The sequence below is a fragment of the Nerophis lumbriciformis genome, linkage group LG19 (genome assembly GCF_033978685.3).
Source record: "Nerophis lumbriciformis linkage group LG19, RoL_Nlum_v2.1, whole genome shotgun sequence".
NCBI classification, from domain to species: domain Eukaryota; kingdom Metazoa; phylum Chordata; class Actinopteri; order Syngnathiformes; family Syngnathidae; genus Nerophis; species Nerophis lumbriciformis.
Genome location: NC_084566.2, coordinates 23604116 through 23617427, shown reverse-complemented (window position 1 = coordinate 23617427; position 13312 = coordinate 23604116). Strand labels below are relative to the sequence as shown.

General features: G+C 39.1%; 1 protein-coding gene across 2 annotated transcripts in view; it reads right to left on the bottom strand.

Moving 5' to 3' along the window:
• Positions 1-13312, bottom strand: part of cables1 (Cdk5 and Abl enzyme substrate 1) — a 57437-nt gene that overhangs the window by 5772 nt on the left and 38353 nt on the right. For both annotated transcript variants that reach the window (XM_061979258.2, XM_061979259.2), the window contains one exon: positions 2375-2480. In XM_061979258.2, coding sequence (XP_061835242.2) covers positions 2375-2480 — 106 coding nt within the window. The remainder of the gene's footprint in view (positions 1-2374; positions 2481-13312) is intronic.

The window sequence follows — 13312 nt, the reverse complement described above, 5'->3', positions numbered from 1 at the left end:
GAATATAAACATCCAATCGTGTCTCCATGAGAGCAGTACAGTAAGTGATTGTTCTATTATGTTCGTAGTTTGTATTTCTTGCTTAGCACGTTGCAATAGTACCATTTGCTGGATCCGTTTTAAAACGTGTAGCTCATCTTCTGTATATTCAGGCTAAAAAATATAAGGTTCTGGATTATCCCAAAGTAGTCATTTCTGGCTCTCATTAAGTCTGCCATGATTAGTAGTAGTTAGTGGTGAAGGAAATAGCAAACTTTGTGATGCATCTATACAATTAATATGCCACTGTTTGCTTAAAATGATCAAAATATGTAAATATTACATGTTATTAATATTACATTACATATATAATTACAGCGTGTATATTAAACGATGGAGGTTTTTAGATGTTTTTTAGAGCGCATTATAGGCGAAATACAGCGACTCCCATTGGCTCCATTGTTTGCTGACTCTTGGCAGTGTTTATTTATGATTTAGAATCCAGAAAATAAAACATTCTTGTCTCACATAAGGATTGTGAATGATGGACACAATTCCAAAACAAGTGCAGTTTCTCTTTAATATTTAGAATGATATATTACAATTTATAAATAATATACACTAAATATATACCGTATTTTCCGCACTATAAGGCGCACCTAAAAACCACAAATGTTCTCAAAAGCTGACAGTGCGCCTTATAACCCGGTGCGCTTTATTACGATTCATTTTCATAAAGTTTCGATCTCGCAACTTCGGTAAACAGCCGCCATCTTTTTTCCCGGTAGAACAGGAAGCGCTTCTTCTTCTACGCAAGCAACCGCCAAGGAAAGCACCCGCCCTCATAGAACAGGAAGCGCTTCTTCTTCTACCCGCCCCCGGAAGAAGAAGAAAAAACGCGCGGATATCACCGTACGTTTCATTTCCTGTTTACATCTGTAAAGACCACAAAATGGCTCCTACAAAGCGACAAGGATCCGGTTCATAAAAAGACGCAATCTCTCCATCCGCACACGGATTACTACCGTATTTCACAGCAACTGATATTCCTGTGAACCGCACTGTGGAACGGGAGCACGTACGGTGAATATTCGCACCACAGGGAATGAGAAGTCATCCTTCACTGTGGTTCTAGCTTGCCATGCTAACTTCCACCCATGGTGATATTCAAAAGGAAGACCTTGCCAAAAGAGACCTTTCCAGCCGGCGTCATCATAAAAGCTAACTCGAAGGGATGGATGGATGAAGAAAAGATGAGCGAGTGGTTAAGGGAAGTTTACGCGAAGAGGCCGGGTGGCTTTTTTCACACAGCTCCGAAGGCGAACACACCTTCACTAAGACGGGCAGACAGCGCCGGACGACATACGCCAACATTTGCCAGTGGATCGTAAATGCCTGGGCAGATATTTCGGTCACAACTGTGGTCCGAGCTTTCCGGAAGGCAGGATTCACAGAACAACAGCGACACTGACTCCGATGACTTCGACGAGACGGAACCGGCCATTTTGGATACCACGCTTGCGCAACTTTTCAATTCGGACACCGAAGACGAAGAATTCGAAGGATTTACGAATGAAGAATAACTTCAGAAGGTGAGCGCTATGTTTATTTTGTGTGTTGTGACATTAACGTTCGAGCAACATTATGTTGCTATTGCTCTACACCATTTTGAATTTTACTATGTTTGTGATTGCACATTTGCGTACATTTTGGGACAGAGTTGTTAGAACGCTGGTTTTCAATATATTATTAAAGTTTGACTGAACTATCTGACTGTTTTTTTGACATTCCCTTTAGCGCAGCGTAGGCGCGGCTTATAATCCGGGGCGGCTTATTGGTGGACAAAGTTATGAAATATGTAATTCATTGAAGGTGCGGCTAATAATCCGGTGCGCCTTATAGTGCGGAAAATACGGTAATATTCGGGGGATATAACAACAGTTTTCGGATTACATCACAATAATTCTGGTTGTTATATCTTAATAGAATAAATATCCTTAATATTAATATATACAATTGTAAGTTAGTTTTTAGTTTGTAATACATTTTAGCATTCATTTGTGTAATTATATATTTTATTATAATTGACTCTTCTAATATTTAATTGAATTGTATATGTCAATGTATATGTTTTTATTATAATTTATGGTATTAAAAATATATATATGGTTTACAATAACTTTTTAAGTTGAAGAATTGACATTTGTTACTGTGTGTGCATTTGTATTTCAATATGATTTATTTCCATAATTTAGCAAATTCATATTTGCGATTTATATTTTAATTGTATTAATATAGCATCACATTAAAAAATTATATTATTAATCAAAAGACTGCAATAGTAAAAGATTACATGTATTGTTGGAGGTAGTTTATAATGTTTGCAAATGCCCACCTTTCCATCAGCCCCAAGCTCCACTCCCTCCAGTCCAATCACCATCTCTTTGGCACTGACGCCTCCCGACGGGTGGCGCTGGCGCCCCGCCTCCATCTTTACATCCCTGTCGACGAAAACAAGAACCTTTTAGAACTTTGCAAACAAGTCTCTTTTTTTTTGGCCGGCGACTAAAACGCCATATGGCAATGGGAAATGAAACGCTGGGCCCAAGAAGGAAAGAGTCAGTGAGGTCCTTGAACACACCAACGCAGACATGCTACCATGTTGGATGAAAGAGACTTTATGCTGCGTTCACTTGTCATGATTAGTTCAGTTAAAATGAACAGTGCTGCGTTTGCTCTACTAGTGCGGTTCACTTAGTCTAGCGTAAACTGCATTATCGAAACCTTGCTGTGCATCACACAAGTGGCCCGAGTCCACTTGAGAGAAGGGTCTCGGAAAGTGAACTCTGGTACGGTTTAACACTTAAACTGAATTGTGAACAGTAAACGACACACAGCAGCGTTAAAACACGCAGGAATGACAAATATTTGGGGAAAAATGTGTTGCCGACTTTGCTTTGACCTACAAGTCTCTCCCTCTTTGTGCATGTGTTCCAGTCTTTGACAACAGCACTCTTTGAAAATCTATTTTGGAAGCTTTTTATGAAACCCAAGTTGGTAAATATAAAATATTATAGAAGTAGTCTACATATTTAAACAAGTAGACAATATTTTAATTATGTTATGTATTATGTTACAAAAGCAGTTTAGTATACAGTATAATATAAAAAAAATAATATATTAAACTATTTTACATATTCAACCCAGCAGAGGGCTTTTTGATTTGAAATATTTTAGTTATGTTCAGAAATTTTACAAAAGCTCTTTGAAAGTATATATTACAAGCTTTTTGTGAAATCTAAGATGGTAAACATAGTAAATAGAAGTGTTGTCCCGATACCAAGATTTTGGTACCGGTACCGGTAAAACGTATTTCGTGCCTTTTAGGTACTTTTCTAAATAAACAGGACCACAAAAAATGTCTTTATTTTAACAAAAAATCTTAGGGTACATTAATCATATGTTTCTTATTGCAACTGTGTCCTTAATTAAAATGGTGAACATACAAGACAACTTGTCTTTTATTAGTAAGTAAGCAAACAAAGGCTCCTAATTTAGTCTGCTGACATATGCAGTAACATATTGTTACTGCATAATTTTTTTTAATTAATTATTAAGGACAAGTGGTAGAAAATAAATTATTCATCTACTTGTTCATTTACTGTTAATATCTGCTTACTTTCTATTTTAACATGTTCTTTCTACACTTCTATTAAAATTTAATAATCACTTATTCTTCTTTTGGATACTTTTCAGAGGCAGTACAGTACAGAATATGATTCATTAGTATCGCGGTACTATATTAATACCGGTATACTATACAACCCTAGTACGGTAGATAGTAAAAAAAAATGTGTATATATATATATATATATATATATATATATATATATATATTCAAGCTTGCAGGAAACATATTTGATTTACAGTACATTGTGAAAACTCGTAAAGTATTTTTGAAGCTTTTTGTAAGCTCTAAACAAGTAAATACAGTATACTATAGCAGAATAACATACCCAACATATTCAACCCACCAGATGACATTTAGGTTTGGAATATTGAAATTAAATCCACAAAATATGCCCTGAAAGATCTTCAAACGTATATTTTGAAGCTTTCGTGAAATATAATCTAGTAAATATAGTGGAATATAAAATTAACCCAATTTCAACCCAGCAGACTGGACTTTGGTTCGATATATTTGAGTTGCTTAATGTAATATGACTTAAAATTTCTTTAAAAGTATATTTCAGAAGCTTTTAGTGATATTTAAACTGGCAAATACAGCCTAATATACACTATGACACTAATCTTACATGTTCAACCCAGCAAACATGTTTTTGGTTTGAAATATTTGAGTTGTGTCATCACATATGTTAGAAAAGCTCTTTGAAAGTATATTTTATAAGCTTTTTGGGATATCTAAGATGGTAAATATGGCAGATTATAAATATAACTAATTTAACTCTGCAGGCGATATTTTGGTTTACAATACTTGAGTTACTTCATGAAATATGCCCTGAGGGCTCTTTTAAAGTACATTTTAGAAGCATTTGGTGAAATCTAATCCAGTAAATGCAGCTGAATATAAAAATAACTAACACAGTTTACCCAGCACAAGGTGTTTTTGTTGGAAATAATTGTCTTATGTCATGATATATGACACATAAGCGCTTAAAACGTATATTTTAGAAGCCTTTTAAAAAAAAATCTTAGATGGTAAAAAAGCAGAATATAAAAATTAAACATATTTAAGCAGGCAGACAGCATTTCGGTTAGGAATATTTGAGTTATGTCACCTAATGTTACAAAAGCTCTTAAAATGTGTATTTTAAAAGCTTTTTGTAAAACCTATACTATTATACCCTCGGAGCTCTTTTAAAGAAATATTTTAGAAGCTTTTTGTGAAATCTAATACAGTAAATGCAGCCGAATATAAAAATAACTAACAGTTAACCCAGCAGAAGGTGTTTTTGTTGGAATCAATTGTCTGTCACATAAGCGCTTAAAAAGTAAATTTTAGAAGCCTTTCAAAAAATCTTAATATGGTAAAAAAGCAGAATAATCAACACATTCAAGCAGGAAGACAGCCTTAAGTTTAGGAATATTTGAATTATGTCACATAATAATGTTACAAAAGCTCTTAAAAAGTGTATTTTACAAGATAAAAAATAAATAAATAAATAAATCGATGCTAGTAAGTATAGCAGAATATGAAAATAACCGACATGTTCAACCCTGCAGACGTCATTTAGGTTTGGAATATTTATGTTTAGTCAGATAACGTCACAAAATGTCTTAAAAGTACACTACAGGCCAAAAGTTTGGACACACCTTCTCATTCAATGTGTTTTCTTTATTTTCATGACTATTTACATTGTAGATTGTCACTGAAGGCATCAAAACTATGAAAAAAAAGGTGAAATAACTGAAAACATGTTTTGTATTCTAGTTTCTTCAAAATAGCCACCCTTTGCTCTGATTACGGCTTTGCACACTTGTGGCATTCTCTCGATGAGTTTCAAGAGGTAGTCACCTGAAATGGTTTTCACTTACAGGTGTGCTTGAAGCTCATCGAGAGAATGCCAAGAGTGTGCAAAACAGTAACCAGAGCAAAGGGTGGCTATTTTGAAGAAACTGGAATATAGAACATGTTTTCAGTTATTTCACCTTTTTTTGTTAAGTACATAACTCCACATGTTCATGTTCATAGTTTTGATGCCTTCAGTGACAATCTACAATGTAAATAGTCATGAAAATAAAGAAAATGCATTGAATGAGAAGGTGTGTCCAAACTTTTGGCCTGTACTGTATATTTTAGAAGCTTTTAGTGAAATGTAATCCAGTAAATGCAGTAGAATTTTAAAATAATTTACGTATTCAACTCAGATGGGGGGATTTTGGTTAGGAATATTTGAGTTTTAGCATGTAAAAGGTCACAAAAGCTTTCCAATCAAGTCTTTGCTTAAATGTTTTACTGCATAGCCTTTAGTCCCAAACTACACAAATAATATTTTTTTCATTTCCGGTGGAGACCAGAGTTGAAAAAGTGACTATAGGAGTGGATGCACAGAATAAATACTGCACCATTTAGTGACTGATGATTACTGAAGTTCTTATCTATACTCTTTCAGCCTCGCCTGGCGCTAAGAAATAAGATAAATAGAGGACTCAGCGTGACCTCACATGACTCTCCTTCTGCTTTGATGACACGTGAGGATGCTGTTGGAATAAAACGTGCTTTATATGTCCGATAAAGCGGTCTAGTAGCAGACATCACATTTTATCAAGCATTCCAGTCAATTGGACCACAAGAGAAGGCAGCCAAGAGCGAGGGAGGAGAAGGTTGCTTAGTAACATGCAGCTTTGCAAGACTGCTTGGTCCATGCTGCATGCTCACAAAAAGTCATAGAAAAGGTCATCAAAATAAATTCTTCATACAAGTCTGCATCCCAGCTTCTTGGTCACAATTTCAAACAGTTATTTTGGGATTGCACATCATTAGAATCTTCTAGCAGAAGAAAACTGGTCATTCTTGTGGTTGTGGAAGTTCACTACATCATACTCATACACTAACAATCGTTAAAGGAGAGGAGTTTAACTTTATTGCAGTTTTTAAGGGTGAATGAGTGTCAATAAACAGCAACCAGCAGTCCCAACGTGCTTTACAGTTTATTAGCTCACCACCTGTTGACCCGCTTAGAACATTTCCCCGTCATATTTGACATCCAATGAATGTGAAGTCTTAAATCACTGCGATAAAAATGTAGCATGATTTTAAAAACTAATGATGAATTCCCCAAATATATTTTTTTCTGTTGTATTACCATGAACCAATGAAAAGCATGTTTCTCCAAACAAAGCATCAATTAATTAATTAATAAAAAGGAAGTAAATAACATGTTGTCCTGTAACACTACCATGAAAAAACATGTCTGCTTAAAAAAATGGTTTTACTCAAAAAATATGCAAATTCCAAATATATTTTTTCTGTTAGAACAGTGATTCTCAGACTGTGGTATGTGTACCACTAGTGGTACGCGGGCTCCATATAGTAGGTACGCCAAACAAATCATTGGTGTCAGTAGGCAAAAATATTTCTAAACCCATTTAAATAATTAGCTGTGATTTATTTTTATTTATATATATTTTTCAATGCAGAAAAAAATCAATATAAATATGCAGGATTATGAGTTTAAATAAATAATAATAACCTGTCATTATTCATTATGATTACCGTATTTTCCGGATCATAGGGCGCACCGGATTATAAGGCGCACCTCCGATGAATGGTTTATTTGCGATCTTTTTTCATATACAAGGCGCACCGGATTATAGGGCGCATTAAAGGAGTCTTTTTCTTTTTCTTTTCTAAATGTCAAACACTTCCTTGTGGTCTACATAACATGTAATGGTGGTTCTTTGTTCAAAATGTTGCATAGATTATGTTTTACGCCCCGACCAAGATGGCGCCAGTATGTGCTTTGGCCTGCCGTCTCTCGCTGTCAGCTCTGTTCGTTTTTGTGTTGTTTGCGTCTATTTTCGTCTCTGTCAGCTCACTGCTTGTGTATGACCGCCAAACACTGTTGGATCTTTGCCCCTCTCCCACTGATATGATCAACTTCGACGTTGGTTTTTCGACGTCCAAGTCAGCTTTTTCACCTGGCCGGATTCCTGCCTTCCTTTCCCGCCCCCTGGCTCCTCTCCCCCGGCGGAAGCGTCTCCGGCGCCGCGGTAAACGTGGCGGCCAGCTGGTGAAAGTTAGGGCACTCCTGGCCCGGCTTCCCGTGGCTTCCCGAAGGAGGAATGGTGCGGTATCCGGTCTCCTCCTGCACCCACGCTCGCTCGATCCCATCGGCTCCTGGCTGGTTCCTATCGTTGGTTTGGAGGAAGAGGCTTGCCGTCGTCGCTCCTGCTGTCCCCGCCCCCGGAGGCGCGGGGTGGATTTCCGCCACCTGCGGGCTGTGTGTCGGGCCCCACCCGGATTAACTGCGGCCTTGGACGTGCTGGCCCCCGCCAGGTTCGGTCTTGTGAACGCAAGATCTTTGACAAACAAAACGTTTATCCTGAAGGATTTCTTCACTTCCCGCGGACTGGACTTCCTCTGTGTGACGGAGACATGGCTGAGAGCCGGTGAGTCCGCCCCTCTTAATGAACTTCTGCCTCCGGAGTGTTCCTACTTTAATTCCCCACGGCCGTCCGGTCGAAAAGGAGGAGGATTAGCAGTCGTTTTTAAAAATGACTTTAAATGCCGTCAGATCCGCCTGCAATCCTCCTTTTCAAGCTTCGAACTGTGTATGTTTGAACTGGGTCTTTCTGATGTCGTCCTGTGTGCCGTCATCTATCGACCACCCAAGTACCACAAATACTTTATAACTGACTTTTCTGAATTTCTGGCTGAAATCCTGCCCAAATATGATCGTGTCCTTATTGTGGGTGATTTTAATATTCACACCTGCTGTCCAGACGAGCCGCTTTCCAGGAGCTTCCTGAATATAATCGACTCATTTAACCTTGTACAGTCTGTGTGTGGTTCTACACATGAACGCGGGCATACACTCGATTTAGTGCTCTCGTATGGTTTGTGTGTTTTTAATTTGGACATTTGCGACGCTGTGTTCTCTGATCATAAGCCGATCTTGTTTGATATTCCCACGCAGTGTCCGGTTAAATTGTGCGCTCCGCCCCAACGCTCTCGCATGTTTAATTCTTCGTCTCCTGCTCTGTTCTCCTCAATTTTTTCGACTCTTTGTGATGATAATTCTGCAGCCTCTGTATGTCTGAATACTGAAGAGTTGGTTTCTGGGTTCAACTCTATTTGTTTACAAACACTGGACACGATCGCTCCTTTCAAATGCCGCCACTCTAAAGCCACGCCTCAGCCCTCGTTGAATGACGTCACTTGGGCTGCCAGGCGCGTATGTAGAAGAGCAGAGAGAAAATGGAAAAAAGACAGGCTGCATGTGTCCTTTGCCATTTTTAAAGAAAGCTTGTTTTCTTTTCAGATGACTGTAAAAGCAGAAATGAATATATATCTATCTCAGATTATATCTTCTAACTGTAACAACCCCAGAGTTCTGTCCAAAACTATTAACACTGTCATTGATGCTCCCAAATCTGTTGGTTTTGATGCTTGTTTATCTCAGCCTTCATATGACCCTTCTGTTCCTCTGCATTTCTCTTCTGTTTTCCATCAGTTTGAGCCGGTGTCCTTTTCTTTTTTAAGTGACACAGTTAGTCATATGAAGCCCTCTGGTTCTCCTGCAGATGCCCTCCCACCTTGCCTGTTTAAGGAGGTACTTGCTACTATTGGATCAAGTGTCCTTAACATTATCAATAGCAGCCTCTCTTCTGGAATAGTTCCAGTAGAGTTTAAACATGCAGTGGTACGACCTCTACTTAAAAAACCAAGCCTCGACCCCTCTCTCCTCTCTAACTTCAGACCTATCTCTAATCTTCCATACATTTCCAAAATATTAGAGAAGGTTGTCTACAGTCAGTTGTTGCCCTTCTTAGAGGATAATGGTATCACTGAGCTGTTCCAGTCCGGTTTTAAAGCCCTCCACAGCACAGAGTCAGCGCTTCTAAAAGTTTTTAACGATATCCTCCTGTCAACTGATTCTGGTAAATATGTTGTCCTGGTGCCTTTAGATCTGTCTGCTGCGTTCGACACCGTCAACCACGCCACCTTAATCACTCGTCTTAAGAACTGTGTGGGCATTAAGGGCGCCGCCCTCAACTGGTTCCGGTCGTACCTAACCGACAGGAGTTTTTGTGTAAAAGTAGACAGTTTTATGTCTTCCACAGCTCCTTTACCACATGGGGTCCCCCAGGGCTCAATCCTTGCTCCAATTTTATTTGCGCTTTACCTTCTCCCCCTTGGTTCTATTTTTAGGAAGTACAGTATTGCATTTCATTTTTACGCCGATGATTGCCAGATTTATTTTCCCATGGCACAAAATAACACGGTTCAACGTCTTATTGACTGCCTGCACGACATCAAAGTCTGGCTTTCAGCTAACTTCCTGAGCCTAAATGAAGATAAAACAGAAGTTATGTTGTTCGGTCCAAGTCGCTCTCCCTCCCCCAACGTTGACCTCGGCACTCTGACCCCGTATCTCAGCGACTGTGTCACAAACCTGGGGGTAAAGTTCGACTCAGATTTTAAATTCGAAAAACAAATCAGCAGCGTCGTACAAAAAAGCTTTTATCAATTACGCCAAATAGCGAAAGTGAAACCGCTTCCATCAGGACATGATCTTGAGAAATTAATCCACGCCTTTATCTCGACTCGTCTTGACTACTGTAATGCCCTGTATGTAGGCATTAGCCAGGCCTCCCTCGCCCGCCTGCAGCTCGTGCAGAACTCTGCTGCTCGTCTGCTAACACAGACCCGCAGACGTGAGCACATCACCCCTATTTTAGCGTCCCTTCACTGGCTCCCTGTGCGTTATCGAATCAATTTTAAACTCCTTTTATTTGTTTTTAAATGTCTAAACAACCTCGCGCCAACCTATCTCTCCGACCTCCTTCAGCCTTACTGCCCCACCCGATCCTTAAGATCAGCCGATCAGCTGCTGTTGACGGTCCCTGACACAAGGCTGAAGCTTAGAGGTGACAGAGCTTTTGCCGTTGCTGCTCCCAAGCTCTGGAACGACCTACCTCTGAGTGTTAGACAAGCCTCCTCTCTTCCTGTTTTTAAATCTCTCTTAAAAACATACTTTTATTCCATGGCTTTTAACACTGAGTGATATCCATCCTGCAATGGCGCCCCATAATACACCTGCTGTGAACCTGTTTTTATGTTTTTATTTATTCTATTTTTATTTATTTATTTTTTATCGTGTTCTGTTTGTGTTGTGTTGTGTTTGCTCGGTACTCGTTTTATCTTTTAACCTGTCCATTGTACAGCACTTTGGCTACCCCTGTGGTAAATTTTAAATGTGCTTTATAAATAAAGTTGATTTGATTTTACAGACCATCTTCAAGCCGCTTTCTGACAGTCGCTTCAGGATGCGCCGTTTTGTGGGTGGTCTTATTTACGCGGCTAACTTCGGCAGCGTCTTCTCCCCGTCATCTTTGTTGTAGCGGTGTAGCGTGCAAGGACGGGAGTGGAAGAAGTGTCAAAAGATGGTGCTAACTGTTTTAATGACATTCAGAATTTACTTAAATCAATAACGGAGCAGCGTCGCCTCATCCGTGGCTCACTAGTGCAATAACAATGACGGAAATGTGTCCCGTGAAAAACCGTCCGACCGGAACTCTCTAATAACTAAAGTTCCTTGGGTGAATAATGTAAACTCACTATACCGGTATGTTTTAGCGCTTTCATGGCAAGTTTACTGACAGATATAAGTAAGAACTTTACACTACTTTATATTAGTAATGGCAACAGCGGAGGATGAATGTCCCATAACAAGAAGATAGAGAAAAAGAAGAAGCTTATCAGCGACGGCTACAAAGGGGGATGCGCGCAATTTTTCAGGACTTATGCAGATCCCAAATACAGATCAGCAGGTACCAGAAGGTAAGAAAAGTTGCTTTTGCATAATATTGCAAGACAAAACGCCAGATAATATGTCTTACCTTATACACACACACCTTAATAATACCCGTATGTTGAAGCACAGTACAATCCATCAAGCGGTGCAGCTTCATAGCTTACCAAAGTCGTACTAAAACATTTTGATAGATTTTAGAGCGCTCTGTGTAATGTTCTCTATTTTCCAATGGAACATATAACATGTCAGTGTGGTTTACTTGAGTCATATTGCAGTCTACACGTATCTCTTATGTGTGACTGCCATCTACTGGTCACACTTATCATTACACCATGTACCAAATAAAATACGTTTGAGGTCGGTAAGCAAAACCAGAATGATTCCGTACATTAGGCACACCGGGTTATAAGAGTCACTGTCGAGTTTTGAGAAGAAAAAAAAAAGGATTTATAATCCAGAAAATACGGTATAAATCATCAGACACTTTGTCATTGCATATTATTCAATCCAAATCCGTTCCATCAGTAACGCCCGTATTACGACACCGAAAATCTAGTCCATGTTTTCACTGTTACCTTAGCAAGGTGGTGCCAGACCGCAGCAGCATTAAGTTAAAGTTGAAGTTAAAGTTAAAGTACCAATGATTGTCACACACACACTAGGTGTGGTGAAATGTGTCCTGTGAATTTGACCCATCCCCTTGTTCACCCCCTGGGAGGTGAGGGGAGCAGTGAGCAGCAGCTGTGCTGCGCCCGGGAATCATTTTTGGTGATTTAACCCCCAATTCCAACCCTTGATGCTGAGTGCCAAGCAGGGAGGTAATGGGTCCCATTTTTATAGTCTTTGGTATGACTCGGCCGGGTTTTGAACTCACGAACTTCCGATCTCAGGGCGGACACTCTAACCACTAGGCCACTGAGTGAAGACTAGTTCAGTGCCTTCACAACACTGCGGGGTAGGATGTCCAATTCACATTTTTTTTTGGTCAAATTTGATCTTTTTATGTAGTCGTTCACATTACAAAAAACATTTGTTCAGACTCAAATGCGAAAGCAAACTTAGCCAAATACAGACATGACGTCATGACGTCACACGTCTTGCAGTGTTTACAGAAGTAAACCTGGAAGTAGTCATGCTTCAATTCTAGTCATCTCAGTACTGGCAATTTCAAGGATTCTCTGCAATCAAAGTCAACATTTTCTGAATCACGGAGAAGATTATGAAAGAACATTCCTCCTACAATTTTGGGGACATTTGCCTCGATGTCTGCTCTGAAGAACGTGATGGCCATCAGTGCTGCAACATTGATTGACATGACTTCCTGAAACATAATTTTCGCTAATTTGTCATCTATTTATTTTGTATCCGTCTATTTTGGTGAATAATGACAACGCTTATGACATGTCATCATTATCCGCCTTTATGCGACCGACGCTGAAGTCGCATCATAACACTATCTGATTGATTTGCAATACAAAACTCACAATAATGATGTCTATAATATTGTTGAGAGAAAAATAACTTCCATACCGTATGATAAGCAAATCACACGACTACAGCTTTGCTGTGTTGGTGTGCTACTTCAACTTAATTTATGGAGTTTAATAACCTTAATGTTATTTTAGAGTAGTGTTTAGAGGGCTCTGAAGACTGGATGCACCGACAGACTGTCAAAAAGGTGGAGTTCTATGTTTTTTTTTTAATATTCAGTTTGATCGTTTTCACCATAAATTGCAGGTTATTGTGATAGTCCATATTACTCACACCAGGTGTGGCCTGTGGGCCTTGAGTTTGACACCTGTGGTCTAAATGCCTTAAATTACCATTACAGT